Source organism: Leucoraja erinacea, chromosome 9 (assembly GCF_028641065.1).
Source record: "Leucoraja erinacea ecotype New England chromosome 9, Leri_hhj_1, whole genome shotgun sequence".
In the NCBI taxonomy this organism is placed as follows: Eukaryota; Metazoa; Chordata; class Chondrichthyes; order Rajiformes; family Rajidae; genus Leucoraja; species Leucoraja erinaceus.
In genome coordinates this window covers 50,869,070-50,887,230 of record NC_073385.1, presented here as the reverse complement: position 1 = coordinate 50,887,230, position 18,161 = coordinate 50,869,070, and the positions used below count along the sequence as shown (strand labels likewise).

The following is an 18,161-nucleotide window of genomic DNA, read 5'->3' as shown; positions in this document are numbered from 1 at the left end:
AACTTATAATGGCAAAAAAGCTTAATATTGTATTAAATTATCTATAATTAAACACTATCCAACTTGCCAGAGATGATTCCTGCAGTATGTGTTGCAGGAATGCTGCTTATAGGCACATTCTGATGTGATTTAGCTACATTTCTCTACACAAAATTTAGTAGCGATTATTAAAGACAGGGCAGACAAAAATGCTGGAGAAACTCAACGGGTGCGGCAGCATCTATGGAGCGAAGGAAATAGACAACATTTCGGACCAAAACCCTTCTTCAGCACCCGCTGAGTTTCTCCAGCACTTTTGTCTACCTTTGATTTTCCAGCATCTGCAGTTCCTTCTTGAACACATAAAAGACAGGGCCCCAAGGTTACATGTATACCTCATTGTACAGGAGAGATATGTGCAGCAAAGTGTTTCATTTGTCACTGCTTAGAGAAGCTGGCTAATAAATGGACAAGAGGACGAAGAGCTGACATTTGAAACAAAATAAAATAGGATAAAAAAACAAACAACATTTGCCACTTACTGAGTTGGATTAATACATACGCCAGTGAGATAGCTCTAGATCAATAATCAAACAAAACTAGTCATTTACATGTGGTGAGGTGGTTACGTTACAGTGGACAAAAAGTATGAGTGCATCAAGGAGAAATATACCCAATGGTTCTTCCTCCATTATCTTTCTTGCCATCACTCCACACTTGGAAAAAAAAATCCAGACCTTTCTCATAATTCTTTAGGTATTGGTGCTCTCCCCTTCAACCGCAGGAGAGGTAACACTTGTACCTATACCTCCTCCCTCACCTCCATCCAGGGACCCCAGCAGACCTTCCAGGTAAGACAGGTACATTTTCATCTCCTTTAATCTCATCTACTACACTCAGTGTTCCCGATGTGGTCTACTTTACATTGTGTAACCAAGCGTAGATTCAGTGACCATCTCGCTGATCACTTATGTTTGGTCTGCTGAAGCCTGCTGAATCTTGGATCTTTCTGGCCTGGGCCTCCTCCATTGCAAGAGTGAAGCCGTATTCAAACTGGAGAAACAGCGCCTCATATTCCATTCGGGTAGCTTACAACCTAATGGCCTGATCATTGAATTCCACAATTTCTAGATAACTAACCTACTATTTATTTCTCTTTTTTAATCTTCCCCCTCCTCCTGCGCCCACCTGGATTAGCACCCATTTTACTCCTTCCACCCTTCCATTCCACCTATATCCCTTGCTCTGGCTTCATAATTCATTCCTATCCTCATTTCACACCACTTATCTTTTAAATTCTGGCATTTATTCAACCAACTGTCTATCAAAATCTCCTCACCTGCATCCACTCACCAGGCTTTGTTCTGCCAATCTGTAGAAGGGTCCTGACCCGAAACGTCGCCTATCCAAGTTCTCCAGAGATACTGCCTGACCCGCTGAGTTAATCCAGCACTTTGTGTCCTTTTTTGTCCTGCCCCATCTATCTTCTAGTCACCCCCCCCCCCCACACACACACACACAATCAGTCTGAAGAAGAGTACTGATCCGAAACGTCACTTATCCATGCTCTCCAGGGTTGTTGCTCAACTCCCTGAGTTTACTCGAGAACTTGTGTCTTTTATTGTAAACCAGCAGCTGCAGTTTGTTGTGGCTCTATCTTTACCTGGGTCTTTTTTTTTTTTTAACATATTCATGGCATCCATTAATCTGCATCACTGTTAGTTACAAATTCACTTTTATATCAGATGAGGCCAGAAGTCCAAAATGTACTTAAAAAGAGCCAAAAAGTTCATTGACAATTGGCTATTCAAGTACCTTCACAGAAAGGTAACAACAGTATGGTTTGGATTGATTTGAAGAAGCAGCTGTAATTCATTTCTAAAGGCACACCTGCTTTCATGAAAGTGCAGGAAAGAACTGCAGATGCTGGTTTAAATCGAAGGTAGACACAAAGTGCTGGAGTAACTCAGCGGGTCAGGTGGCATCTCAGGAGAGAAGGAATGGATCACCCATTCCTTCTCTCCAGAGATGCTGCCTGACCCACTGAGTTACTCTGGCATGTTGTGTCTATTCACAAGAGTGCTGTTGTTCAGTAACAAACACTATAAGATTTGATAAAAAAAGCACTTTCTCTGCCCTGCAATCACAAGGTTCCTTTAAAGTGAGATTACATTTGGGGAAACAATTGCAGATGGTGTTATAAATAGATAATTTTTTATGATCATTTTCTCCATTAGCAGTCACACATTACACTGGAAAACGCGACAAAATGTTGAAAGACATTAAAGTTCCCGTTCCCTGCAACACACCCATGTTGAAGATTGGACAATCGGTTCATTAAGGTGCCTCCCTCAGAGACTAAATGATGCAATTAAATGGGGCAATTAAAATATAAGGGGTTAATTGATCTTCATGGGGTTAATCATCCTACCAACAACTAGAGAGCAGTCCTGAGCTATTATCTACGTCATCAGAGACCCTCGGACTATCATTGATCAGATGTAACTGAACTTTACCTTGCACTAAACATTATTCCATGCATCATGTATCTGTACGCTTTGGATGGCTCGGTTCTAAGCATGTATTGTTTTCCACGGACTGGTTAGTACACAACAAAAGCTTTTCACTGTACCTCAGTACACGTGACAATAAACTAAACTAAAACTAAACCAAGTTTCCTTTGATGATTTAGCATGACGAATTATTTAACGAGAATATCTATTATCCTCATGACTTGGAAATGTCATAACCTGCTGCACTTGTTACTCACCTGGGCAAGTCAGACAACAAGCACCTGATTCTTTGATTGGTGCTTGGCAAAGGAGTGGTGGGCAGACCTCAGTGTCACACAGCACACGTCCACTATGACAGGTACACTGTGTGCAACTGTCCAAGTTCCATGTTTCACCCTCCAAATAGTATTCCCCGCCTGGTGCTTGGCAGACAGCAAGGTCCACCATATCAGGCTGTCCACTGCCTGGCTCATCTGTGGAACATTAACAAACATTTTGTATTAGAGAACTCATAGCAAACTACTGCAGGTCCATCACCGATTTTCCGGCAACTGGTGGCCCCTCGCCTCCTTTAATCCGGACAAAATTAAGGAGAGCACTTGAAATCCCCCCCCCCCCCACTAGTCCCTCCGAAAATGTGGCATCTGGGCTGGGTAAGGCAGCCGATCTCCAGCTCATTGGCTCGAATTTCCTGCCAGTGGCCAGGGCTCTGGAACTCCGGCCTGGCCAGGAGCCACCAGATTAGTTCCCATAGCCGACTTTTGTGGCCGACTTTGCGGGCCGATCCCTTGGCCCCTCCGAGGCCGTGACCTCTGTAGGTTCCGCAAAACAGATAATACGTCCAGGCTCTGGACCCAAAGGTGCCAGACAATTGATGGTGGACCTGTACCATAATTTATACTGTAACAACAATTTGTATTTGCTCCACCTCATTGGCAGTAGTCCCACTTATGGATGGAAGAGTCAAGAGTATTTTATTGTCACATGTCCCGAAACGGAACAATTAAATTCTTACTTGCACAACAGATATGTAAACATAGTACAGGGTACTGTGTAAATACTATAATAATTTATATGGGGAAAGATGCAACAGGGCATTATGCTGAAGGAATGAAAGGTCTGGACAGTGATGTGAAACTGCAGTGAGCAGAAAATAGATAGTGTGGCTGTTTCAACTCTCACGCTGGAAATAAGGCTTAAAAAGGGCGAGGCATAACCTTTTCTTGACATATTTTCTTCAATTTTAGTAAATATGAAAGGCATGAGGAACCAACAAAGTTGATTTCAAAATCAAAAAGGTTGAAACATGGAGCAAGTGGAGCTCATGATTACAGTTCCAATTAATGGAAGTGACAAGTGTTTCAACTTTCTTTGTACTGGGAATCGTAAGCAAAAAGAGGCACAGCACACATTTGAATGGTGCCCCAACATGAAGAAAAATAACCTTGGCATGTGTATGTGAAAATATAAGTAATTCACAAGTATAATGTGTGGTGTGTTGAAGATAACTGCAGCTAAAGATGATCATATTATGATTAATTATAATTTATTTTAATTATTTCAGTTTGATATTTTTAATTATGCAACTGTTTTTCTGAATTTATCTTAACATTTTAGAATATCAATTCAATTTTCCATTATTTTTCTGAATGCCATAGTCATTTAAAACCCCTCAAAGCCTTGATGGGGGAGATGGGGAAGGTAGATGATCTCTGCCGGCCCTCATGCTTTCAGCGGGATTGCTGTGGGAAGCAGGGCTTTATTCGATCCACTTGATGCAGATAATGCTGCTGAGGTCTCGCATGCATTAGGGGCACTGGCAGCTGGACCAGTTCTGCACAGTGTGCGTGACAAGTGTGTGCGGAGAGCCCACATCAGCAAGATCTCGTCCAATTTGACGAATAGAAATCATAGAACATAAAAGATCTGTAAATTTAGATAGTCTCAAATGTTTTTTAATGGATTCAAGGTTTAACGCAATTATGCAGTTTTAATGGGAAACAGAAACAAAATGTTCAGACATGAGCAATTTACAGGTTGATGGCATAACAGCAAGATTTATTACTGAGCACTAATGTTTTTCACAGAAAGGATTGCCCCGTTCACTCAGGCAGTGTCAGGCAGGAGCCAGCAAACAAATATTGTATCTGAAATAATGTCAGTGCTTCATCAGCAACTGGCCAGCCTGATCTTGCATTGAAAATGGGATAGCATAGTGCAGCTGGTTGAGATGCTGCCTCCCTGCTTTATTGACCCAGGGCATTCCTGACCTGTGGTGTTGATTGCTTTTAGTCATCCCCTTATCTGTAGTCTGGAGACCACCATGCCGTGATACTCTCAAATCCCTTTTGTTTTTATTTGAAACATCTAGACTCTGTGCAACATGCCTGGCCTCCCAACCACTTTACCATGAATAACACATAACATAGACCAAGAAACTCACTGTGCTGGTATCTGCTGCCAATAAGCCATAGCAACCCCCTTGCACAGACATTTCCTTTGTTCTACCTAACCCTCTTCCCCCTTCCTGGAAACTGACTCTAGCCACAGGTGATACTTGACCCTGAGTTTTCCCAGCATTTCCTGTCTATATGTTTCAAATAAAAACAAAAGGAATTTTAGAGTATCACGACACGGTGGTCTCCAGACTACAGATAAGGGGATGACTACAAGCAATCTTCACGAGCTATATTCTTCCAGTAGCAGTCTGCTGAGCAGCCAACTGCTTGCAATCCCCCTCTACCTGAAGTTACATTTTACAGATGTGGAGGGCTGAATTAGACAACCTTTGGTATCCAACAATCGTCTGGTGAAAAAGAGTCAGCTCCAAGCCGCAAGTAGGCCAAAGGGATCATATCCTGAAGCCATTTCCCCCCCCCCCCCCCCCCCCCCCCCCCACCCAGAACAGCCCAATAGCTTTTGATAGGCTCACTGGCGGTCAAAAGCTGTGAGGTGCTAATCAATTAAAATGACTTTAAATAACCAAAAAAAGTTAAAGGCATTGAAAAATTAAGGTGCGTAAAAACACTAAAATAACATATAATAATAGTTTTAATTTTGTGCATGTATTTTTCCCTGCATTATATCCAAATGTGTGGGAATGCCCTTCCACCACCAACACTCTGTGGAATAAAGTTGAGAGATGCGAGGTGCTTTGGACTCTGTAGTCAGGGAGTCTCTGCTCCACTCCGCGGCTGGGTGCAATGGCCAGTGCTCTAATGGAACCGACAATCAGAAACACTGGTATCAGATCTTTAGGACCCTTGATATTTCCGCAGGTGAATGCCTTCATACTGAAGTCCATGACTTCCTTCCGAACTGCAGTGGGCAGTAGATTGCCAATACAGAGGAGGGGGAGAAGAGGTCGGGAAGGTATCAAGCAATGAGGTCGGGAAGGTATCAAGCACAATTAATGGTAGATGGGAACTTAAGACCACAGCTGAGATGATGAGATATTGCTCAAGTTTGTGATGTTGGAAGAAATTTGGGAGGAATTCAGAGATAAACATACTGGAGAATGGAATAGAAGGAACCATGTAAACCCTTCAAGGATTAAGAAAACAAATTAAACTGAACTATTGAAACTAAGCTAAATTAAGTTAATGAAAATAAAATAAAAATACAGATGTTTATATCAAGGTTAATAGTTAGTTGTAATTTATGTGGAACTACTGTTTAGAAATTTGATTTTACCAAGAATTTCAAGGTAAACTGTTACTGCTCAATTGCCCAATTTAGAAGCCAGATAAAAATTTATGAAATTCATCTTTTTTTAAATAAATCATGAGGCAATTTATTAATTTGTGAGTCTTAATGGCAAATATCAGGAAATTGTTCACATTGTTGGATTAGGCTTAGAAAACCTACACTAAATATTTGTACACTGGTGGTTAGTACGATGTCCTGTAATATAAATTGAGGAGGCAAATCTGTGAGATATTAATGGGTTACTATCATATACAAAGTTACTGACCCTCAGATGCTAGCAATTAAATTAAACATTATGTATTTTAAAACTGCCTTTGTGGACGTAAAGGCATAAAAATAAAGCAGGTGTAGCAGACCTGTTGTTATAAATTAACATCCAGATTAGTCTGGCATAGATTCTTATCAGATGGGACCCAAGAGTAACAAGTTTATAACAGGCTGAAAAAACTTCTGCTGAGCACTTGCACAACATCGTAGAGGTCAATGCAAAGCACCGATGAAATGTTAAGTGAATGCAGATGTTTTGGGACACGCAAGGTTATTCTGGAACTAACATCAGAGATTAAAGATGGTAGGAGTCTTAACATGTTACATTCATTTGTGGAAAATCAAGTTTTGGAACTGAATGTCCAGAAATAAAATTCCATTTACCTTTGAAGTTATGCTCAAGATATACTTCCTCCTAAACTTTCCTTTCACTATAATTCTCTTGACAGCGCTTTTAAAATTGTATTTACATCAAGGGAAAGGAACACAAGTATTCTCCTGCATTTTTCAGTACAGTATCATGCAGTGTTAGAGGCAAAGCCAAAAGTAAAAGTTGTTTTATACCAGTAATATCTTTCTCTGAAAAGTTGAGAACATCATAGACATAGAAACATAGAAACATAGAAAATAGGTGCAAGAGTAGGCCATTCGGCCCTTCGAGCCTGCACCGCCATTCAATATGATCATGGCTGATCATCCAACTCAGTATCCTGTACCTACCTGTCTTCTCTCCATACCCCCTAATCCCTTTAGCCAAAGGGCCACATCTAACTCCCTCTTAAATCTCGCCAATGAACTGGCCTCAACTACCTTCTGCGGGAGAGAATTCCAGAGATTCACCACTCTCTGTGTGAAAAATGTTTTCCTCATCTCGGTCCTAAAAGATTTCCCCTTTATCCTTAAACTGTGACCCCTTGTTCTGGATTTCCCCAACATCGGGAACAATCTTCCTGTATCTAGCCTGTCCAACCCCTTAAGAATTTTGTAAGTTTCTATAAGATCCCCCTCAATCTTCTAAATTCTAGCGAGTACAAACCGAGTCTATCCAGTCTTTCTTCATATGAAAGTCCTGACATCCCAGGAATCAGTCTGATGAACCTTCTCTGTACTCCCTCTATGGCAAGAATGTCTTTCCTCAGATTAGGAGACCAAAACTGTACGCAATACTCCACGTGTGGTCTCACCAAGACCCTGTACAACTGCAGTAGAACCTCCCTGCTCCTCTACTCAAATCCTTTTGCTATGAATGCTAACATACCATTCGCCTTCTTCACTGCCTGCTGCACCTGCATGCCTACTTTTAATGACTGGTGTACCATGACACCCAGGTCTCGTTGCATCTCCCCCTTTCCTAATTGGCCACCATTCAGATAATAATCTACTTTCCTGTTTTTGCCACCAAAGTGGATAACCTCACATTTATCCACATTATACTGCATCTGCCAATCATTTGCCCACTCGCCCAGCCTATCCAAGTCACCTTGCATCCTCCTAGCATCCTCCTCACAGCTAACACTGCCCCCCAGCTTCGTGTCATCTGCAAACTTGGAGATGTTGCATTCAATTCCCTCGTCCAAATCATTAATATATATCGTAAATAGCTGGGGTCCCATAACTGAGCCTTGCGGTACCCCACTAGTCACTGCCTGCCATTGTGAAAAGGACCCGTTTACTCCTACTCTTTGCTTCCTGTCTGCCAGCCAGTTCTCTATCCACATCAATACTGAACCCCCAATACCATGTGCTTTAAGTTTGTATACTAATCTCTTATGTGGGACCTTGTCGAAAGCCTTCTGAAAGTCCAGATATAACACATCCACTGGTTCTCCCTTATCCACTCTACTAGTTACATCCTCGAAAAATTCTATAAGATTCGTCAGACATGATTTACCCTTCATAAATCCATGCTGACTTTGTCCAATGATTTCACCACTTTCCAAATGTGCTGCTATCCCATCTTTAATAACTGATTCTAGCAGTTTCCCCATTACCGACGTTAGACTAACTGGTCTGTAATTCCCCGTTTTCTCTCTCCCTCCCTTTTTAAAAAGTGGTGTTACATTAGCTACCCTCCAATCTTCAGGAACTACTCCAGAATCTAAAGAGTTTTGAAAAATTATCACTAATGCATCCACTATTTCTGGGGCTACTTCCTTAAGTACTCTGGGATGCAGCCTATCTGGCCCTGGGGATTTATTGGCCTTTAATCCATTCAATTTACCTAACACCACTTCCCGGCTAACCTGGATTTCACTCAGTTCCTCCATCTCATTTGACCCCCGGGCCCCTGCTATTTCCGGCAGATTATTTATGTCTTCCTTAGTGAAGACAGAACCAAAGTAGTTATTCAATTGGTCTGCCATGCCCTTGTTCCCCATGATCAAATCACCCGTTTTTGACTGCAAGGGACCTACATTTGTTTTAACTAATCTTTTCTCTTCACATATCTATAAAAGCTTTTGCAGTCAGTTTTTACGTTCCCTGCCAGTTTTGTTTCATAATCTATTTTCCCTTTCCTAATTAAGCCCTTTGTCCTCCTCTGCTGGTCTCTGAATTTCTCCCAGTCCTCTAATAGGCTGCTTTTTCTGGCTAATTTGTACGCATCATCCTTCGCTTTGATACTATCCCTGATTTCCCTTGTTATCCACGGATGCACTACCTTCCCTGATTTATTTTTTTTTTGCCAAACTGGGATGAACAATTGTTGTAGTTCATCCATGCAGTCTTTAAATGCCTTCCATTGCATATCCACCGTCAACCCATTAAGAATCAATCGCCAGTCTATCTTGGCCAATTCACGTCTCATACCCTCAGTTACCTTTCTTTAAGTTCAGGACCCTTATTTCTGAATTAACGATGTCACTCTCCATCCTAATGAAGAACTAAACCATATTATGGTCACTCTTGCCCAAGGGGCCACGCACAACAAGACTGCTAACTAACCCTTCCTCATTACTCAATACCCAGTCTAGAATAGCCTGCTCTCTCGTTGGTTCCTCTACATGTTGGTTTTGAAAACTATCCCGCATACATTCCAAGAAATCCTCTTCCTCAGCACCCTTGCCAATTTGATTCACCCAATCTATATGTAAGTCACCCATTATAACTGTTTTACCTTTGTTGCACGCATTTCTAATTTCCTATTTGATGCCATCCCCAACTCCACTACTACTGTTAGGTGGCCTGTACACAACTCCCACTAGCGTTTTCTGCCCCTTAGTGTTTCGCAGCTCCACCCATATCGATTCCACATCCTCAAAGCTAATGTCCTTCCTTTCTATTGCGTTAATCTGCTCTCTAACCAGCAACGCTACCCCACCTCCTTTCCCTTTCTGTCTATCCCTCCTGAATATTGAATATCCCTGGATGTTCAGCTCCCAGCCTTGGTCACCCTGGAGCCATGTCTCCGTGATCCCAACTATATCATGGTCATTAATAGCTATCTGCACATTCAACTCATCCACCTTATTACGAATGCTCCTTGCATTGAGACACAAAGCCTTCAGGCTTGTTTTTACAACACTCTTACCCCTTATACTATTATGCTGAAAAGTGGCCCTTTTTGATTTTTGCCCTGGATTTGCCGGCCTGCCACTTTTACTTTTCACCTTGCTACCTATTGCTTCTACCCTCATTTTACACCCCTCTGTCTCTACGCTCACACATTTAAGAAACCCTTTCCCTTTAACTCCATCCTCCACTATCCCATTCGACACCCCACCCCCTTTATTCAGTTTAAAACCACCCGTGTAGCAGTGGCAAACCTGCCTGCCAGAATGCTGGTCCCACACCTGTTAAGATGCAATCCGTCCCTTTTGTACAGTTCCCCCTTACCCCAAAACAGATCCCAGTGATCTAAGAATCTAAATCCCTGCCCCGTGCACCAGTTCCTCAGCCACACGTTCAGGTCCCGTATCTCCCTGTTCCTGCTCTCGCCAGCACGAGGAACTGGAAGCAAACCGGAGATAACAACCCTGGAGGTCCTGCTTTTCAACATTTTTCCGAGCTCTCTAAAGTCACGCTGCAGAATATTCATCCCCTTCTTTCCGACATCGTTTGTGCCGACATGCACTACCACTTCCGGATGTTCACCTTCGCCCTTGAGGATTTTCTGCACTCTGTCCGTGACATCCTGGATCCTGGCACCAGGAAGGAAGCACACCATCCTTGCATCCCGTCTGTTGCCGCAGAAACCCCTGTCCGTACCTCTCACAATGGAGTCTCCCACTACAATGGTGTTGCCTGCCTTAGGCCTTTTTGGTTTTGGCTCCACAGCCCTATTCGCATCGCAAGCCAGTCCACCGCTCAGTGTAAACACGTCTTCTGTCCCGACAGCTTCTAAGCGGGTGAACCCGTTTACAAGAGGTACACCACCCGGGTACGCTGGCATTCCATGCTTCCCTCCCTTTCTCACTGTCTCCCACCTTCTCTCTTCCAGTACCTTAGGTGTAACAATCTTACTGTAGGACTTGTCGAGGAACGACTCCATTTCTCGGACGAACCGGAGGTCATCCACTTGCTTCTCCAGTTCCCCAACATTGTCCTTCAGGAGCTCTACCTGGATGCACGTCTCGCATTTGTAGCAGCCAGAGGCACTAGTGGTGTCCTTGACCTCCCACATACTGCAAGCATTGCACTGAATCAGCTTGCCTGACATCTCCTTCTTTCGTCTCTACCTCTCAAGCGTATTGCGTGGTCTCCTCTCCTCATCCTCCTCGAAGACTCTCGAGCCAAAGACTCACAGGGCAGTTCCCTCACAAGGCCGCTCACTCACTGCCACTCCCTAAGAGCAGTCTTGCTTAAATTGACTGATAAATTGCCTGATTTACCAATTTACAAACCAAATTCCTCAGTTTGCAACTGTTTTCCCGGCACTGACTCATTTCTCTCCTCCCACTCGGGCTAGAGCCAATCAGTCGTATCTCTTGCTAATCTCCTCCTGCTGTTGCTCCCAAATCTACAGCAGTTCTGAGTAAAGTCTGCCTGTGCTTGGCTTCTACTTTTCAACTGTATCATCTATCATCTAACTCTATATCATCCATAGCTTCCATGTAACATTTCCACTCCGAGTGCCTGCCAGCTTTATAACCTTTCTATCTGATATGATTTTGCAGCAATCATACATGATGGCCATTCATTGAAAACATGGCTACTTCATTGCCTCTATACCAACATGACTAATGATAGCGATATAGTGATTAATTTTCCATTAATCTGCTCAAGAAGAATCTAGATATCAGGTGTGGAGGAACAGTGTCACTTACTATTCCCATTAGTTAGAAAACGATACATTTTTTGGTTTAAATTGGAGAACTGTACTTTGCAGGGGATACTCCTTCATTTTTCATGGATATAATTACCCCGACCTCTGTTATCTGATCTCCTGCTTCCCTCTCCTATCATGAAAAACTCCTTGCTGCACAGTGAGTGAAACATATTAAAAATTGATCCTTTAATTATTTTTATATGTTTGAAGAGTTTTATACTCATGACCATATTATTTAAGACAGACATATTGTGCTCACCGACATATCCAACACAGAAAACATTTACTGTGCACCTAATCTGATTAAGGTGTGACTCACCTTGACAGGTGGGGCAACACTGCCCAGGCCTGACCAATGGATTGAGGCAGTTTGGAACTGGGCATGTAATTAACACACACATCTCCCTTCCACCATAACAATAACAGTCCCTACAGCCATCATGCCAGCCTTCTCCTTCTTCATAGCGATGGCCATTAGCAGTCAAGCAGAAACTGGTAGGAAGTGGAGGAGTGGTAGTGCTGAGATGAACATCGGCTTCTGCAAAAGTAACAAAGTGTGAAAATGTTAGAACATTTTAATTCACTCAACACAATTTTCATTGAGGGCTTAAATCTTGTCGGTCAAGTTGCAAAGTTCTCCAAATCAACCTGAAAATATGGAAAAGCATGATACTTCAGATACTGGAAGGGAAACAGCAATGCTAGTGATATTCAATGGCAGGTCAGGCACCATCCATGAGAGTGAGAAACAGAGTTAGCATTTCAGGTTGAAGAACTTTTATCAGAAAGCTGAAATATTAACATTGCGTCTCCCTCCACAGATTAATCCTGATTTGCTGAATATCTTCCAGCATTTTCTGTTTATAGTTCTTATTAAAAATATATATCTGCCAAGATGGGATAACACTACCAGGAAATGGATGACTTCCATATCGAGAATACCATGGTAACAATGGCAGTTGGTTACAGAGTACAAACACCTCAACTCTATCAATTGATCTCAATCCCGATATTAGAAGGTCAAATCCCAGGTTAGGTATAACAATGGCTAATTACACAATATGAACATCTCCACTCTATCAATTTATCTCAGCCACAAGTTTCCACTGTAATATTTCCCATCTTGCAGCAGCATTTCCAGATCTCTCGAAGTGGGATTATTAGCTGCTCTGAGCTATCTTCAGTAGGAACTGGAGTCAAACCAGAAAACACATTGCATAGGATCTATCCTGTCAAAACAAATAAAGTCAACTTTCACTTGATCAGTTTAGGGTCAGATATAAAAGTAGGAAGCAGGGTAAGATCAATGTGCTACTGTACCGCAATATCTATTCCCTTGATAGTCTTCTGTTTGACTGAAAGAACTTTGATGTTTTCTGTAGATGTTACCATTATACAAAACAGATGCATTAACTGGAAGATGCTGGAATGTGGATATGTATTTGCCATTTTCTTAGCACAGTGTGACAGGAGAAAACATTGTAAGTGGCAACAGTTTTTTTCACAGGGAAAGATATTTAATTTTAAACACCGTTTTACAAAGTGGATGATAATGAGACTGAGAAAACGTTGCTTTTCTACTCTCTCGGTCGCTATGAATGCTGAAGTGCAGTTAACAGAGAGAGAAATGTTAACAAATAAATAATTTAATAAAATATGTCCATCTCTGAACTGAAAAAGCATCAAAAAAGTTTCACACGAAATGCAAGATGAATAATTATACGGGAAATCCGAAGATCATTAAACTGAAACTGACATTTGCAATGATCTGTGTGATAGTCATATTTTATATTTTGTATCATTTCCAATATCACATATTTTGCTCACGTTATGGTCTCATAGTCCCAGAGATGTTAGCAGTAGAATTGGGTAACTGACTCTCATCACTCCCATTTTGAAAGACTGACACACATTCACACATCCCAACAAGTTACATTCAAGTAGGCAATGTTATTATTATGCAGCTTATTCAAAACAACAGGACTCACTTTTCATACACTGGTGGACATAACATTGAAGGACAAAGATAAACACACAAACACAGAGACAGACAGAAATTCAGCTTGATCAACATTTATTTTATGTAAGATTTTTTTTTTTGCTTTGTATTTACACATTATGATTTAAGCAGCTCAGATACAGACTGTAATGGGTATTTACATAACCTAATCGGACAGAGATCTTCCATGATCTTACTGGGAGAGCTAACTATTTTATGAATTACAGAAGCAATTTTAAATACCAGTGTAATATAATCACCATAGCAGCAATTTTAAATAACAGAGTAATATAAATTCCATTTTGTACACAATAAGAAAGCTATCTCCAATAAAACCTCTATATGCACTCTATTTCTAATAATACATATTTCCATTTGCCTGAAATAAATGTAATAAAAGAATGCAGTTTGCTTAAAGCAGGTAAAGCATTCGCAATATAAGAGTGTCATTCACGTCTGAGGGTAACTCTGTCTTCATATCTATTTTGCATGCTAAATGATGCACACCATTAAGGCAGTCTTCAGTTATGATTATGATTGGCTTTCACCCATTTAAACACTTAATTTAAACTAAGTTAAGTGGCAGTGATTACGTTATAGTTGAGGTTTGTTAGGTTTATTGTTGTCTTGTGCATGCTTTCCAATCAATCAGATAATACTATACATAGATACAATCAAGCCAAAATCAAGTTCAATAGGTAGAGCAAAGGAAAAGATACTGAATGCAGAAAATAGTTCTCAGCATTGTAGTGCAACATTTCCAGAGATGGTTAAATGTCCACAATGAGATAGAGATGCATCAGACAGCACTCTAGCTAATGCAAGGACCATTCAGAGGCTTCATGACAGAAAGACAGACTGTTTGTTTTCATCACAGAAATACAGAAACAGAAAAGTAGATAATTAAAAGAGAAAGCGAAGGAGCTTTTTGTAGAAAAGACAGAGGAAGGAAGAAACACGTTTCAGAGTGTATGTAACCACCATGAGTTTTCCTAAGTTTTCAAAAGTTTCTAAGAGGAGTTTTAGGATTTTCCTGTGGCATTTCAGTCATAGAAACATTTATATCAAATTCATTCACCCAGAATCAAAATTGAAAATAATATTTTCCATGATAATTCCAGAGCACCATCAAATATCCAAGCACTGAATTCAGTTCCACATTTGGCTGAGGAAGGAGGATTTCCCTAGAATCACTATTTTCATTCCAATGGAATGACATGGAAGATACTCCCAACTTGCAAAATACAGAAATCTTCCTGCTAAAGATCTGCCACAAAGATCACCCAAACTACTATTACTCTTTCTTCTGATCACAGATGTAGCATAGAGACTCATCAGTGAGAGATATAAAAGCTAGGACTAAAAAAAATGTTTTGGCAACCAACCAGCCTCCATTGATGGTGGTGGCAAGTCTTTCAGGTCTGGCAGGTTGCCTTGTAGACCAAGCATTGACATTATGCTTGAACTTGGCGTGCGACTATCATCAGATTGGCTCAATGCCTAACTTGAAGTGGTGAAAAGCTTGTGGAAGGTCATCATGACCAGTTTTGTAACATTAATGTCGAACACCACCAGTTGTGTGGCCTGGAGGGTTGTCTGAGGGGAAGAATCAAATACTGAGTGGTCAGATTGCTACAAAATGCACCCAACAGTACCTCCTAGAGCATCGACTCCATGGAATAAAAAACTTTATTGATGCAAGGGTTCTGGATGATTGATAAATATCTGAAGGGAAAGATACTTGGCACTTCCCTTACTAACTAATAATGATGATATTATGAATGAAATTAGGGAATTATCAGACAAATAATTAAGTGCTTTACTATTTACAATAGAAAAAGGGAACAACAGGCCGGAGAACTGAAAAAGAGGCTAATACTGAATCAGGGACTGGGATTTGCTAAAATAGGTGCAGGAGTAGGCCATTCGGCCCATCGAGCCAGCACCGCCATTCAATTTGATCATGGCTGATCATCCCCAATCAGTACCCCGTTCCTGCCTTCTCCCCATATCCCTTGACTCTGCTATTTTTAAGAGCCCTATCTAGCGCTCTCTTGAAAGCATCCAGAGAACTGCCCTCTGTCATCTTTCACTGTCCTGTCCTGTCCTGAACTTCACTGTCCATCTTTAAATCTTCCCTAAAAACTCACTTTTATTCACTGGCTTTCGACACTGGCTGAGACATTGTTCCTGTTTTAGTGCTTTTAATGTCTTTTAATTTTTACTGTTTTTATGGTCCTGTCGTCTTAATGGTTTTAGTAGTTTGTAATAACTTTTTGTTGACTTCCCATGTACAGCACTTTGTGGTAACTGATGTTGTCTAAAAGCGCTTTATAAATAAAGTTATTATTATTAGTATTAGAATTCCACAGACACACCACTCTCGGTGAGAAAAAGTGTTTCCTCGTCTCCGTTCTAAATGGCTTACTCCTTATTAATTATTAATTATTGATTATCAATGTTCAGTGTTTTCTGAGTCATTCGTAACTGTCACTGTATGTCATGTTGTTATTTGTGGGTGGAACACCAAGGCAAATTCCTTATATGTGAATACTTGGCCAATAAACTTACTTACTTATTCTTAAACTGTGGCCCTTGGTTCCGGACTCCCCCAAATGAACAGAAGCAAAACAAAAAATGATGATTGAAAATAACACCATAGAATGTCAAATTGCCAAGAGCAGATAAATGGCTTGGGTTTTGGTAGATAAGAGTGTTGCAGTCTTTATCCTTGCAATGTAATATTGGGGCTCAGTAGACCTATAGGCTTTGCTTGGGAAAAGGAACATGTGTATGAGTATAGCTAGATCCTCAATAGCCGACTCATGACCCACAGAACTGGAATAATCCTCAATTCTACGGGATTGGCCAAGAGGAAATACAGTCATCACAAGCTATTTTAAATCGGAAAATATTCTAGAATAAAAATGGTGCATATCACTGCTCTTTATATAAAAGATTAGAGGGGTTAAGTTGGGAATTAGACTAGTTAGACTCATATTTTGTCAGGAAATTACTAGAATTAAAGAGAGTCAATGAACATCTTAGATTTTTTTTAGCTGACCAGAGAAATTAGCAAAGATTTGTAATGGGTAAACATTCCATGATAAACAATCAGGGATTGGTTTTGAAATCACAATTTTCAGAGAATGGGATAGAAACTCTTATCTAGGTCTGATGATTAAGGATAGGTTGCATTATAAACAGCATGAATGGAAGCATAAGTTTAGTAAGTGTGTAAATTTATGCTTCCACTCATGCTGTTTATAATTATTAAGTGACTATTAATTATTGAGACCATCTAACAATTAGATTGCGGGTTTTTGCAATGGCTGTGGTAAATGTATTTCATCCTAAGCAAGTGTGAACAATTTTTACCCTGAAAAGGATAGAACATGGGAATATCTAAAGTTGAAAAGCTAGAAATGGTGAATATTCAAAAAAGATTTATGGTCTGTATACTTGGAGCATTAATATCTCATGGGCAGCCACAAAAAAATATATAATTACATAAACACGGTTGAAAGATGTACAAAACAGGCAATATGCATTCCAGGGTATAGAATCTTCACACAGAATAAACGTGACTATAAGGCATTGCAATGATAATGAAGGAATTTCTTACTGCAGCAAGATGGAAGGATTTCCTAGGTTCTTCAAATGAGCGAAGGTAGATAAGGCTGTTACGAGGCATAATGGCTACTTGTCTTCATTAGTTAGGGCATAGAATATAAGAGGAGGGGTTATGGGTACAACTATTTAAAACATTGGTTAGGCCACAGCGGGAGCATTGTGTGCATTTCTGGTTCCCATAACATAGGAGGAATGTCATTCTATTGGAGGAACTGCAGAGGAGATTCACCAGGATATTGTCTGGGAAGGAATGTTTGAGCTAGGAGAGAATGGGTAAGCTGGGTTTGTTTTCTTTAGAGTAGGAAGACTGAGGGATGAACCTAACTGGGCTATACAAAATGATGAATTACATTGATAGCGTAGTCAGTAAGAAACTTATCTCTTTGCAGAGGTGTCTATGAGCAGAGAGCATGGGTTTAAGATAAGGGGTTGGAAATTTATAGTAGATTTTATGTGGAATTTTCTTATCCTGAGAGGGATCCTCCCAATGACCATGTTGATTTCCTCCAGGTGCTCCGGTTTCCTCCCACATCTCAAAGACATGCAGGTTTGTAGGTTAATTGGCATCTATAAGATTACCCCCATGTGTGTAGGAAGTGGATGAGAAAGTGGGATAACATAGAACTAGTTAACATATAACTAGTGTGAATGGGTGACTGATGGTTAGCGTGGACTTGGTTGGCTGGAAGACCTGTAACCAATATGTATCTCTAAACTACACAATTAATTGGGCCAATCTTTTCATTGCCATATAATCCAACCCAGGTTCACCATCATACAATGTAATAACAAGGAA

At 40.8% G+C, this 18,161-nt stretch overlaps 1 protein-coding gene across 1 annotated transcript in view; it reads right to left on the bottom strand.

Annotated features, from left to right (window-relative positions):
- LOC129700364 (cysteine-rich motor neuron 1 protein-like) overlaps positions 1-18,161 on the bottom strand; it is a 191,288-nt gene that overhangs the window by 16,368 nt on the left and 156,759 nt on the right. Inside the window, exons 9-10 of the mRNA XM_055640788.1 lie at positions 12,053-12,271; positions 2,750-2,965 (exon numbers count right to left, since the gene is read on the bottom strand). Of these exons, the coding sequence (XP_055496763.1) occupies positions 2,750-2,965; positions 12,053-12,271 (435 nt within the window). The remainder of the gene's footprint in view (positions 1-2,749; positions 2,966-12,052; positions 12,272-18,161) is intronic.